We start from the raw sequence: 12,705 nt of genomic DNA, 5'->3' as shown, positions 1-12,705 counted from the left end.
TGATAGTTGTAATATCACAAGTAATTCAGCCTTAATAATTCTCCGTCTTCAACTCGATCGTCATGTCCAGCCCTCGAAGTCGAAAACGCCAGGAAATGATAGCAGGCCCTCAATATCAAGATCGTGAAGTCCAGGTTCCGCAATTCCGTATTCAAATGGCTGCTGCATGGAGAATGGCATTTGAAAGTTTGCATTGATCTGTTGTAGCTGAGTGTCGAAATGATCCTCAGGTTCCTGCTGGATTGGAGCGAGCATGCCAGCGACTGATGGGGGCTGGGAAGGCTGTGCTGAGCGGGGGAAGTCCTCGTTTATCATTTCATCGATCATGCGCAACGCCGGACGATGCACTACTAGTGCACGAACCTGCGGAAGGTGCGCTTGAATCGTCGTGACCGTTTTCCCCGATAACCGGGTCGGTGGCTTGTTCGGTCGGTCGACTAGCGGTATCTCGCGCGCCAGTAGTTCAAAGACGTCTCGCAGACATTCTGCCTTCGCCCACCGATCTGCCATTATTGCGAGAATATTGGAGCAGGCACGTAGCGCGTCGGGAACATCGAGAGAATAGTAGTTTTCGGTTCTGCGTTCCGGTGGAGTAGCCCAGAAGCAGTACAGCAGTGTGATACCGGACTGAAACTGAACAAGAAGCTGCTCATATTAGCAGAAGCGTCATTAGATGTTGGGTCATACTCACTGCAAGCCATGGCTGAGCAATCTGACGATCGATCTGGGTCTTGCGAAACATCAAACAAGCTTGACTACTGGCTTGAACAGACCAGTCGCCAGCGGATCCGACTACATTCGCTTTCGTCGGCCGATATAGCATGAGCAATGTATAGTGGTATATCATAGCTTGCCAGCGTTGCGATGTGTAACCCTTCGATTCTGGATCTGAGAAGTTCTTCACGCGAGACTTGAAGTTTTCCAGCTCTGTAAGAATTCTTATCCGCCAGTCTGAAGCGTTCTCAAACTGAGCGTTATAATCCCACCGAAGTGTAACAGCACTAATTTCGGATTGTATGCGCCGGCACTGGAGTATGTGAAGCGCTGAAGAATTGCACGTGTATTGCTGAGAATCAGCCAAGTCCTGACTAGGTGGAGTTATCGCGGCAGCTTCTTCCAGGTCATGGTCATCGATGTTAGCGAATGGCCTTACAGTGATCATGTAGTCTGGAATGGATGGGGGAAGATCGAATGATGACATAACTAATCGATCGAGCAAGTACGCACACCAAAAGCATCGTCGACGGACTTGAATCATGAGCTTCGTCTGTACATTCGCTGATGGCGGCTCCATCTCACCGAGGTGTAATTGTTGCTGGACGCATTGTCTCATAGCTGTGGAGGCAAGAGAAATGATGCGTTCCGTGGAACTCTGATGTAGTGCATGGATAGATAGCAGGAGATACGCTTGTACGTGAAGAATTCTATCTGGTTGACGTAGCACAGCTGGAAGTAGCGAGATTCCACTGTTGTAAAACTCTCTCGCATTGAGAGTTGCCGTATACTGTTGACGCAGGAGTACCAAAGATGTCGCATAAACGAGATTGATGAAGAACCCTTGCCAGGCTCGTTCTTTAAGGTCACAAGGCAGGCAATGCTTCCACTCTGAATGCCATGTAATGAATGTGTCCCAGTGGAAAAAGGGATACTGCGCTTGAGCTCGTTCGCGATACGCGTTCAACATTACTTCCTCCATCTCTAGAGACATGCTGCCCAACAATGCATGGGCGCTGTGTAGTACCGCCTGCCCCAGTTCTGGATTTGTCGGGCTGACAGTAGCATCGTGAACTGGAAATTGCGCTGATGGAGATGCAATAAGACCAAAAATGAGATGATTCAAATCTGGCTCATCGTCGAGACCAGAAGCTATTGGATAACCTGGCGATGATCCGGAAAGAATAGACGGCCGTCGCGGTGGTGCGATCCGCTGAACAGAAGGACTGGCAGTTGCGCCTCTAACACCGCTACTCGGCATTCCACTGCTTGCTGGCGATGTACCGGGGTTTAGCTCTTGAACGGGCCTGTCAGAGGGTCTCCCTAGGTGATCAAGACTTTGTTGCGGGTCCAGAGACTCAAGCTCAGCGATACGCCGCTCTAGGATGCGCACATACTCGCTTTCGACTTGCGGGCGAGGTGCTGGCTGAGTCGGTACACATTCTTCATCTCCTTTGATACAATTCTGGCATGGTCGACTGTCTTCGCACTTCTGTTTCCGAAAGCGACATCGCTGGCAGGCTAGCGTTCGTTGCTTTTTGGCAGGCGGCTCCTCGGACGACATGGTGCGTTCATCATCCGATACGTGTAACCTGCGGTCTCCGGACATTCTCCGGCTGCGCCATCGGTCGCAAAGGTGTACGAGATTGCGATGATATGCTTCCAGACTACTGGAACAAGGTGAAGCTTCGATAACGATGCCGACAGCCGGGGACATGGGCATCACGCAATAGGGGGCGCAGCCGACCTTACCCGAGAGGGGTTAGACGTTAACGTGACCCGGTGGCCGCGCGCAAACACTCTGTCCCCACTTCTATCCCGCTCATCAAAACTGTTACCTCGAAGTCTCTTTGAGGCTAACCAGAGTCAAGCAAGACAAGGTTGCCATGTCGTTGCTCCAGTTCTTTTGCTTGTATCATGGTGTAGGCTTAGCAGGAGAGCTACCTAGCGTCATCATACCCACACGGCCCGCGCTGGGGGAACTTGCTGATGTCGCGTCAACTAGTCTTGGCAAGTGCTAGGTGATAGACGGCGCATGTATCGATAGCTCTTTACCATACTGCTGCAGGTTTGGACTACAAATTCTCTGCTTTCATAACGTCGTCCGCACTACCCAAATACGTCACGTCTGTGCAAAGCTGTGGTACGACGATTCGGCCCGCTACCAAGTTCTAAAGGACCGAAGACGGAACACTGCCGCGATTACTCATGTGGAACAGGAAGCAATGATCGTAATCAACCTGTAGTGATAGTATCGTTAGCGTATAGGTCTGTGAGTAGAGTTTGCCAGTATAAGATGTGCTGTGCCTCGATTGCACTCCACCAAATCGACCGATACAAGTCACCATGCGCTCTACATTCTCCAGCCTGGCACTCTTCGCCGGGGCCTCTCTAGCAGCTTATGCCCCAAACACCACGACCTTTGAGAAGGAAACGCGCACTATCGATGAGATCTACCAAGCAGCTCTGGCCGAAGGCGGTGTTGTCACTCTTTGGCATGGCGGCGATGAAAAGAATCAACAGAATGGCCTGAAGAGCGCCTTTGAAGCACGATTCCCCAACATGACGCTCAACGTCACCGTCGATCTGTCGAAGTACCACGATACCAATCTTGACGCCCAACTGGCAGCCGACAATGTCTATGTCGACAGCATCGTCTTGCAGACGCTGCACGACTATCCACGCTGGAAGAAAGAAGGTGCTCTATCGAACTACGCACCGTTGAACTTCGACAAGGTCTATCCCGAGTTCAAGGATAAAGACGCAGCTTACAGTGGATTGCTCATCTTCAATTGGGGGTATGATACTTCTCGGTATGCCGTTCGTTACAAAAGCTAAAGAAGAACAGCATCTCTGCCAACATGAACAAGACGAGCACCTTGCCAAATTCATATCAAGACTTCACTAAACCCGAGTTCAAAGATAAGATCGTCCTGACTTACCCCAACGACGATGATGCGATTATGTACCAGTTCGAACTTATGTATGACCATCTCCCCATACTGGGTAAACAGGTTGACTTACAAACATCCACAGCATACAAGAGCTCGGCCAAGAATGGTTCGACGCCCTACTAGCCAACAACCCCCACTGGGTGCGTGGCACAGAAACCCCCGACACACTCATCCGCGCCGCCAACAGCAGCAGTGCGGTGACCTTCACCGGAGGCTACTCGTTTGAAGACCGGCTACCTGTTAGATACGCGCTTCCTAGCGATGCCAAATTTGTCTCTTGGGCTCAGACCGGCGCCATCTTGAAAGATGCACCGCACCCCGAAGGCGCAAAGCTGCTGCACAGCTTCATGCTTAGTGATGACTACCAACTGGGCGGTGGCTGGAGTGTTCTTGAGGACGTCCCGGCGCCTGAAGGCGCGGAGACAATCCTTCAGCAGCCTAATACGGATGCGCCCGCATTTGCTTCGTGGATGGAAGATCGTGCGAACCTCGAGAGGATAAGATACTTTTATGAGGACAAGATTGGCACCGCACAGGGTCTTAGTCCGCTCATTGACGACTTGTGAGCGTCTGGTCGCATTGATCAGACCCGGTCTTGAGACGAGCAGATGGTTGGAAAGACCTTATGGATGTTCTGGTGATGTAGGCCATAGCATGCGCATATATAAGTAATTCGCAAAGGTACATTTCGAGTACTATATCTCATCATAGCGTTCTATATTGGTTCACTTCTATCTTCGAGATTTTCGGCAATGACTTTTCGACTTCGAGCATCGTCGCGAGTTCCTTTACACTAGCACATTATACTTGCCATTCCTCTCATTCAAGACTACTTTCCCTAAGTTCGGGTACACTGAAATTACAGAATTCATGCATGGCTTGTCCACCTTGCTTGCGCATATAAGGTCTTGGAAAAGCACGGCCTTCTGAAGGCATTCACCGAGTGCTGTGGTTTGGTACTACCTTTGTGCCACAATGTCACCTTCACCCACTCTGTCGCCACTCAGGTACAACCCACGCTAGAAAAAAAACCCTAGAAGTACAAAGGCACTTTTTTATTATTCCACTCTTTCCAATGGGATCGCTCTCCTCTACAACTTTCCCAACTGCTACTGCACTTTGGAAAACTATAAACTAGTACTATCTATCATGGCAAATACTTTCAGCGTGTCGTCGACGACGTAAGTATTCAGAATTTACTACAATCACAAACCTACTGATCCTGCGAAGACTGTTCAACAATCACATACTTTCCGACATCAAGCTCAAGCAGATTTACAAAGACACAGTGCGTAAGTACTATGCTCACAAAGCGATCTTGTGCAAGGAATCCGGATTTTTTTCTCAAGGCATTTACAGGCAGCTTCAAGGTGCTTCTTGACCAAACAATTGTCAAACTTGCTCATTGACTGATCGTCTTTCAAGGAAGCAACTGAGAGCTCCATGGAATTACACCACGATCCCTCCGAGCTCTTTGAGTTTATGCTAAAGTTCATGTACTCCGACAACTACGACAAGGATGTCTTGGCCAAGCTTGCCGCTGGAGATATGAACGAGCGCGGTTTCCTATCCAGCAACATCTACGGTCTTGCCGACAAGTATGACGTCCCAAAGCTCTACAAGCCCGCATGTGAAGATCTCGAGGTGCTTCTTCTTGGCGGTGCGAGCAATTGGAAATTCGTATCGACTATGGCCACCCAATACTACGAGAACCAACCTAAAGCCGATACACCTATGGGACGCGTCATCGTATCCGTGATTCTTGCCAATTATGTCGACAAGATTCACACGGCTGATTTCGAAAAGACATTGCTAGCGTATCCCGTGCTCGCTGCGGATATTGCGCTCAATCTACAACGCAAGAAGCACCTCAACGTGATGCTAGGCTACACCCTCATCACACGCAATTGCTGCCGAATAAAGTCAGCTCTCAATCTCACGGTTCTTCGCAGGGGGTATTTAGGGCATGTTATTGTACGTACTGCAAGACGGTGATTAATAATGTTACCGTTGAGAGGTCGGGTGTTCTTGCGCAGACTTGATTCGGACTGCTAGACGACTGAGATCACAAGATGAAGTTGCCAGGTTACCTAAGTAGCATCCGAATAAGCTCATCCCTTTACAATGTTTCATAGACCATAATGTATCCTGGAAATATCTGCTGCTTTTCTGCATTGAGATTATTGTATTGAGTTATCTGATCGCGTTGTGTTGCCCTGCCTGTGCATCAACACTCCTCATATGTAATACCTGCTGCTTTCTATTTTTGAGTGATTAGAGACGTATGGGGGTGAATCCATTGATGCTCCCTGTTGCTTTTGAGCAAGAAGCCCAACTCCTTCATACAACGCGTCTAGAATATGTTGCTCTGATGACGAGTAGCTCTTGCGAAATGCACAATATCACTACAGTGCACACACTAAAGACCTTGACCTTGTTGGAAATACTCAAGCGACAAGCCAATAACATCTATGATCAGATAACGGAAGAGTCTATCCATCCGAGTACTCGGAGACCCCATAATACCTTAGCAAAAATTCGTCGTCCAATAGAGAGGCCTTTACCACGTATTCTATCCCTTCTTTTGCACAACGACGCTGGAACTCCTGTGAAAACACTATTCCTGACTTACGTGGGTGTAACATGTGTATGGCTTGAAGCTTTGGTAGTCTTCCTAAGCCACTCGCTAATTGTGCAATAGCCTCCCTTGCTAGCGATTTGTATTCATCTTCTTCGCGCGTTCGATACAGCTGTTCATTGCTGAGACCTAATGATACGATCGACGTGGGTAGGTGGCTGATAACTTGCAGATTGCGTTCGTCAAAGTGGAAATCATCAGGGTCGACCTTTTCAGGTCTTCTTGTAAGGATAGCAGCTGGCACTACTAGAGTCTGTAACTCGGAAAACCCTACCAACGTGCCAGCTGCGAGAGTCGTGTAGGTGTCCACGTATGAGACATACGAATTGTTGCGCCCCATAGAGAGGTAAAGATATCGCAGTGATTCTTTGCTTTGACCAAGAGCTTCGCAAAGGCCTGCAAAATCCAGATGCGTGACTTCGTTGGCGTCGTTGGGGTTGATCACCATATTGGCTGGTCTGAAGCGAAACTCTGTCAGGAAACGACATGATCGTACAGTATCAAGAATCTGTTCCATAGAGATTAAGCAGTCGACAAGGTGCAGGGTACGCAAGTTCCGGAGCCCATCTCCCCTGAAATCTAGACGTATACTAGATCTGCTGAGTACGCCGTGTACGTCGGTTGGGTAGTCATGACGATAATGACGCAATGCAGGAAGGCACTCGAATGAAGAGATACAGTGGTCGTATGGCTCAGGATTTGGATATGATGAAGACGGTATCTTGCGGCCACCGGGATGAGGCATGGTTCCTTCGTCCGTGTTAATATTGATCGTGTCGAGCCTCTTGTATCCATGGAAATCAAAAACGTTGGACGCAAGTTTGAGACCGAGGAGTTGGCACAGCGAGCCGTCGTAGGCACCCAGCGTCAACTCCGATATGTTCGGACTTGACCAAAGCAATAGCAGCATCTGTGCTTGTCCTGGAGTTTCATAGAACATTTTGGACCAAAGTTCTGCCGCATGAGTGTTGCTTATTTCCCGCACCATACCTCTCAGGTCTGCATCGATCGCTTCTTTTGTCGCTTGTTCCATAGCCTTTTCTTCCTTTAACCATTCACTGTCCTGCCGTCTTCTACCTAGACGATGAGGGCTTCGTATTATCTTGACAGATCTGGCCAAATCCGGACGCACACGTATGGTCCGAAGAAGACAAGTCAACTGATGAACAATGCCCGGCGAAATCGAGTTACTGGCTTCTCCATCTTCCTCTTCCTCTTGATCCTCGTCGTCGAAATACTCTCCCCATCCCCAAAAATGTACAGTTTTGTAAAGCAGAGGTTGTGCAACTCTTCGGAGCTGTTTTGATGTCAAACAAGTATCAAGTAAGGAACGTATTCCTTCAGCGTCGACTTCTCGCAGAAGGAACACGATATCTGTAGGGTAGAATCGAGTATTAGGCCGGAGGTAGCCCAAGATTTTGAGAAGTAGTTCGTCAGGTAAACCTTCAAGATTTCGAGTAGGTCGATTCAATTCATCCCTTGGCATTTCTATATCATTGTCCATCATTGCGACATAGAAGCAAAGGAATAAGGGGTGTAGAAGGGCAACAAGACGTCTGGACCAAATGAGAAGAGTATAGATATATATACCGTTGGGATTATCGTCAAGATCGTAAGCTGTGCTGAGCGTAGCGGTGGTTATGTTTCGCAACTGTGGTAGAGATTGAGGATATATCGCGAAGCTGATACGCCCGCGCCGCACTAATAGAATCTATTATCAATTTTCCACCTGTGAACCAGAATCCGGAGGCGCAAGCGTGCAAGGGACAATTGCTAAGGGCTCTAGCGTGGGCTAGGTCGATGGTTCCTGTACGTTGCCTAAGTAGCCCTGAATACCGAACCTATCAAGACTTACTGTCAACACTCCGGTATAGCTACCACCGATAACTAACAACGCCTCCTGACGAAAGTTACACTTCCATCATCGACTCGCGGCTGCGCACCTTTTGCCTTTGCACGTGAGTGACCATGGTAGCTGTTCGCCTCTGAGTCGTACTGTGCCTCGGTACCTAGTCGATTCGAAGTAGTCCGGCTGATGTCGTCGAATACCGATTGGAACAAGTTTGAATCGAGAGACTACTAAAGCTTCAAGATCCATAAGAACTTAGCATATTCGTTATGGCTCTTTGAAATGACACAAGAACGGGATAGGCCTTTTATAAGCGAAAACCAGACACAGGCGTTATAACCTCCCCTTAGCAATTTTTGAAATGATAAGCATAAGGTCGTATGATGTGGCATGTCTCGTACTCGAAAAGCACGGATTGGCCAAGGCATATGTATGCAGGTAAGCATGCAGCCACAATGCAATGACGTCGAAGCTGAACACCTGATAAGGAAACGAAGACCCGAAAACATCGTAGACACAGCTTTGCCTCGTTTCCGTTGGATTCTATTCAGGTCACACCGCAAGAAGTGCGACAGGCCCGAGCGGATTGACCATGATATCGGGTGAATGCTGCATGCGTTGTTGGAGAGTCCGAATCCTGCGAGGACATGAGAAGTTGTATATAAAGTTGAGAAGAGAGTGAGAATGTACAGCAATACAAAACATGCTTCCTCTTCCTTCTTCGAGCGGGACTTCTAACCCGTCAGCGCATCTCGTACACCCGGGTCCGAGACTTACGACACTCTCCAAGTGGTAAGAGCGATGTTGGAGCATTGCTAACGCTCAGGTCATAAGTGTGCGATCTTACTAACGTCGTCACTAGACGGATTGCCATTATGAAGTTCATTATCACCTTCGCCATTCTTCTTGGCACTGCCACAGCTATCCCCTCCTCACCCTACATGACCCCAGGCGACGTCAATCGCAACGTCGTTCACGAAGATCGCTTTCCCGAACGTATCCACCCTTTGGAGCAACCTATGAATCTCGGAGGTGTCCACACACGCGGTTGCGCTGTACGTTCCTATGGATGCCAGGACGGCTACTGCTGGGACAAATGCAGCAGCAAAGGAGAATGGTGCTAGCTGGCTCTGGAAAGAGGTAACGGGGATTGGATAACTTGTAAGAATGGGCACGACAAGGACTGTAAGTCCGATCCTTTCCGCGATGGCGCCTGCATTATTTGTGACGAGGATGTTTGCGGATGTAGTTGCTGAAAGCGAGGAGAAGATGAGGGCGAAGTTGGCTCCACAAAGCCGACACATCAGCTCACCCCTCATTTGAGCTCTTGTCCTTTTGAGAGGTTATCCAGATAGTGTTCGAGAACATCAACCACCTCTTCTTTAGGACTTTTGGTGCCACCATTTCGCATCTTGTGTGCATTCTCCTGCTTCTTTCTCGCGCCTACTGCACGTCGATGAGCGCGGCTTTGGCGGTGCAGATTCCAGTCATTCTCAGTAATAGCTGTCGTACCGCATATCTCACAGACCTTCTTCTGCCAGAGGTCTGGTCGCTGTCCCAGATCATATTCACGCTTCGGTGTCAGCATCTCTGCTGCTGCTGGTGATAATGTTGAGGGTGAAGGTAAGGATTGACCAGAAAGGAATCGTTCGGTGACGGTCAAAGCAGGCTTCACAACGGTGTCCTCCCATTCCGATATATCAGAGCCATCAACAAGGAAGGTGTTGTCCTCCTGGCCTGCACCAATCAGTGCATTGAGAAGCTTGATCCGGATCCACTTGATCTGGCGGTTGGCGTATTGTCGTGTAGCAGCTTGCGTCTTCTCAATGGCTGAAATCTTCAACTTCTCTAGCTCAGAGGCCGTCTTTGCATGGCCCGAGAGAGCACTTTGGTAGTCCAGGAACTCTTTGTATCCTATTGATACCCAGATGCCGCGAGTCTGGTCAATGTTTGTACCAGTACTGGATTCTCGGTGTTCACGGAAGCTGTTAAGTTGCTTGACTTCAGACAGGAGGCCTCTAGCGATCATCTTGTCAACACGGCCATCAAGACGGCGATGCAGCACGTCCTTGTTTGCGTGCACCCAGAAAACTAGAGTTTCAAAGCGAAGACTATCAGATGCCGCTCCATTGGCCTGATCAGCAAGAGCGTCGCGTTGAAGCTTTTGCTCCTTGTAGAGCTGCGAAGCTGGCTTTCCCGTTCTAAGGTATATCTCAAGTGAGCGCTGGATCTTGCGCCGCTCGTTCGGATGCCACCTGTCGGCCATGATAGGATCAACCTCTCTCAGTTTCGTATGCAGAACTTCAGTCGACTCTCCCAGCACCGGAAGAGGCTTACTGTTCTCGTTCAAATTAAGCTCAGGCTCATCGGCTAGCGCATCCTGGAACAAAAGTGATTGCGTGTAATAGTGAGTCCCACCAACCAAAACCGGTAGCTTGCCTCGACTTCGGATTTCGTCGATCTAGGCACGTCAGTCCTGATACAGAATTGAATAATCATTAGCCATACTGTTCTCAAAGCCTCGCCTACAAATTTCCCCACAGTCCAAGTCTCTTCTTCCAAGCTTATGCAGCCGAGGAGATGGTGAGGAACCCCTTTCGTTTCATCCTGCGTGATCTTGTTGGTGATAATGGGCAACCCACGATACAGCTGCATAGCATCTCCGTTGATGATTTCGCCATTGTACTTTCGCGCGATCTCTACAGCCAGCTACCTGTTGTGGTCAGCAAGATATGGTCTAAATGAGCAATGCGGGCTTTACATCTGATTTGCCGGTACCTGTCGCACCCACAATAGTGATAAGGGGTTTGTGCGGCGGTTTAGCCATCTTGTATTTATTGAACGCTCTTGCGAACCGTAACATGCATCCGACGGAATGATGGAGAGGGCCACGAATGAATGAGTGGCCGAAAATGCTGGTTAGCGTCAAGCGGGGATGCGCCTTTCCTCTTCGGTACTAGTTGAAAGTCTCCCTTGGGCCATTCTAGAGGAAAGAAGCATGGCACGACTGGTGAGAAAGTCTGGACAAGAGAATCACGAGCACGCGTATGTTGGCCAGCGTTGAAAGTCAATAAACTTGTTGGAACATGTTCGAAATGTAGTTTTGAATGGAATTTAGTTGTTGAATCTGATGGGGTATCATCGTTGAGTGCCGCCCAAACGCCTGTTGAAACTTCATCGACGCGCATTGTTGAAGCGCGTCGAGATGTGTTGTCATCCGCTTCATCCTCACTTGTCCTCGACTCTCTTCTCGGCTCCATAACCACCTTTGCCCTCTAGATTCTGGTACGTAGCCCCCTCGCCCTTTCCGTTCCTTGGTCCCCTCTCAGTCAGATCCTCTTGGAGCCACTTCAACACCAGCTCACCCAGTTGGCTGTTTCCGGTGTACATGCGCTCGCCCTGCTCGACCTTGACATCCATCTCTTCGGTGCTGCCCCACTTCTTGACCTTGCCTAAGCTCATGTGCACGAGATGTGTAGGCCATGTCGCGAGGTTGTCCAAAATGTGCGTCGCGTATACGATAGTGCATGGGCGTTCCTGCGTCTCCTTCTTCAAGAAGTTGAGGAAGTTGCTGCGCGACAACAGATCCAGATCAACGGTGATCTCATCCAACAGCAGGATGGTCCACGGTCTCAGCAGACCCATAGCAAGTTGTACACGTCTCCTCTCGCCATCCGAGACGGCATGCATGCGCCAGCTGAGGTCGATATCAAGTATGCGCACGAGTTCGTCGCGGCGCTCTGTGTAGTGATCACCGCCAATGGAGGACAAAAGCGTCGGGACATCGATATCGGTACGGACAATGGGGTTGAGTACCCATTCGAGGCCAAGGTAGGTCACGCCTTCAAGACCCATCTTGAAAGGGTCGATACCCGCGATGTGGACGGTGTCGGAGGGGGCCATGCGCTTGCCGGAGAGGAGGCGAAGAAGCGTCGTCTTACCCGCACCATTGGCTGCAACTGTTAGCTAATATCTTCTTGGGCTGGCATTGTTGAGGCATACCGCCGATCAAAAGTGTTCTGCTGCCGGGAGGCAGGTCTAGGAACACATCCTTCAGCCCACTTGAACCATCTGGAAAGGCATAACTGAGGTTCTTTACGTCGATTGACGGCGCGATCTCTTTAGTGTTGGCTGCGTTGGACATTGTAATGCTTGATTGCGTGTGAATGGCTGTCACACTGTTGGTGGGAGGGGACTACATTTTGTAGGCTGGTTGCAGTGGAGTCACTTCGGTGGGCTAGACTTCCAAGTCGACATGAGTGACGCATCATTCCGCCAGGGTACACGCTAAGACGAGATAGGCAGGCAGCATCCTAGACCTTAACGGCACTTCATCTCAGCCTCAAGTTTTTCGGCATCGTCCTACTGCTCGAACAAATCATTCGTGGCTTCACTAGAATTAGCCGAGCTACGCATAATGAGTCATTGTGCTCCGCGGTGCCGTATGTCCACCTGTCTCCGAATTCGCAACAGCGCAGCGCAAACAGTGTCAACATCCGGACAACGGAAGCGATGCATTTTCTTGCCGTGTGACTAGGCTACAAATCAAC

General features: G+C 49.5%; 5 protein-coding genes across 5 annotated transcripts; 2 read left to right on the top strand and 3 right to left on the bottom strand.

The window, feature by feature from the left end:
- Positions 1 to 60: 60 nt before the first annotated feature.
- On the bottom strand, positions 61 to 2,278 carry ALTATR162_LOCUS5494 (uncharacterized protein; the record flags this gene model as incomplete). The annotated part of the gene is made up of 2 exons (XM_043313113.1): positions 61 to 645; positions 692 to 2,278. The coding sequence occupies 2 exons, from the start codon at positions 2,276 to 2,278 to the stop codon at positions 61 to 63; spliced, it is 2,172 nt and encodes a 723-aa protein (XP_043169048.1).
- Positions 2,279 to 3,060: 782 nt separating this feature from the next.
- On the top strand, positions 3,061 to 4,234 carry ALTATR162_LOCUS5493 (uncharacterized protein; the record flags this gene model as incomplete). Its single annotated transcript, XM_043313112.1, has 3 exons — positions 3,061 to 3,512; positions 3,563 to 3,697; positions 3,751 to 4,234. The coding sequence occupies 3 exons, from the start codon at positions 3,061 to 3,063 to the stop codon at positions 4,232 to 4,234; spliced, it is 1,071 nt and encodes a 356-aa protein (XP_043169047.1).
- A 583-nt stretch (positions 4,235 to 4,817) lies between these two features.
- Positions 4,818 to 5,663, top strand: ALTATR162_LOCUS5492 (uncharacterized protein; the record flags this gene model as incomplete). Its single annotated transcript, XM_043313111.1, has 3 exons — positions 4,818 to 4,849; positions 4,899 to 4,956; positions 5,094 to 5,663. 3 exons carry the CDS (start codon positions 4,818 to 4,820, stop codon positions 5,661 to 5,663), a joined length of 660 nt encoding a protein of 219 aa, XP_043169046.1.
- Positions 5,664 to 9,470: 3,807 nt separating this feature from the next.
- ALTATR162_LOCUS5491 (uncharacterized protein) lies at positions 9,471 to 10,982 on the bottom strand (the record flags this gene model as incomplete). The annotated part of the gene is made up of 3 exons (XM_043313110.1): positions 9,471 to 10,616; positions 10,664 to 10,864; positions 10,917 to 10,982. 3 exons carry the CDS (start codon positions 10,980 to 10,982, stop codon positions 9,471 to 9,473), a joined length of 1,413 nt encoding a protein of 470 aa, XP_043169045.1.
- A 401-nt stretch (positions 10,983 to 11,383) lies between these two features.
- ALTATR162_LOCUS5490 (uncharacterized protein) lies at positions 11,384 to 12,299 on the bottom strand (the record flags this gene model as incomplete). Its single annotated transcript, XM_043313109.1, has 2 exons — positions 11,384 to 12,108; positions 12,158 to 12,299. 2 exons carry the CDS (start codon positions 12,297 to 12,299, stop codon positions 11,384 to 11,386), a joined length of 867 nt encoding a protein of 288 aa, XP_043169044.1.
- Between the last annotated feature and the right edge of the window lie 406 nt (positions 12,300 to 12,705).

This window comes from Alternaria atra, assembly GCF_907166805.1.
Source record: "Alternaria atra isolate CS162 genome assembly, contig: 25, whole genome shotgun sequence".
Taxonomy (NCBI): domain Eukaryota; kingdom Fungi; phylum Ascomycota; class Dothideomycetes; order Pleosporales; family Pleosporaceae; genus Alternaria; species Alternaria atra.
This window is presented reverse-complemented; position numbering and strand designations above follow the sequence as displayed.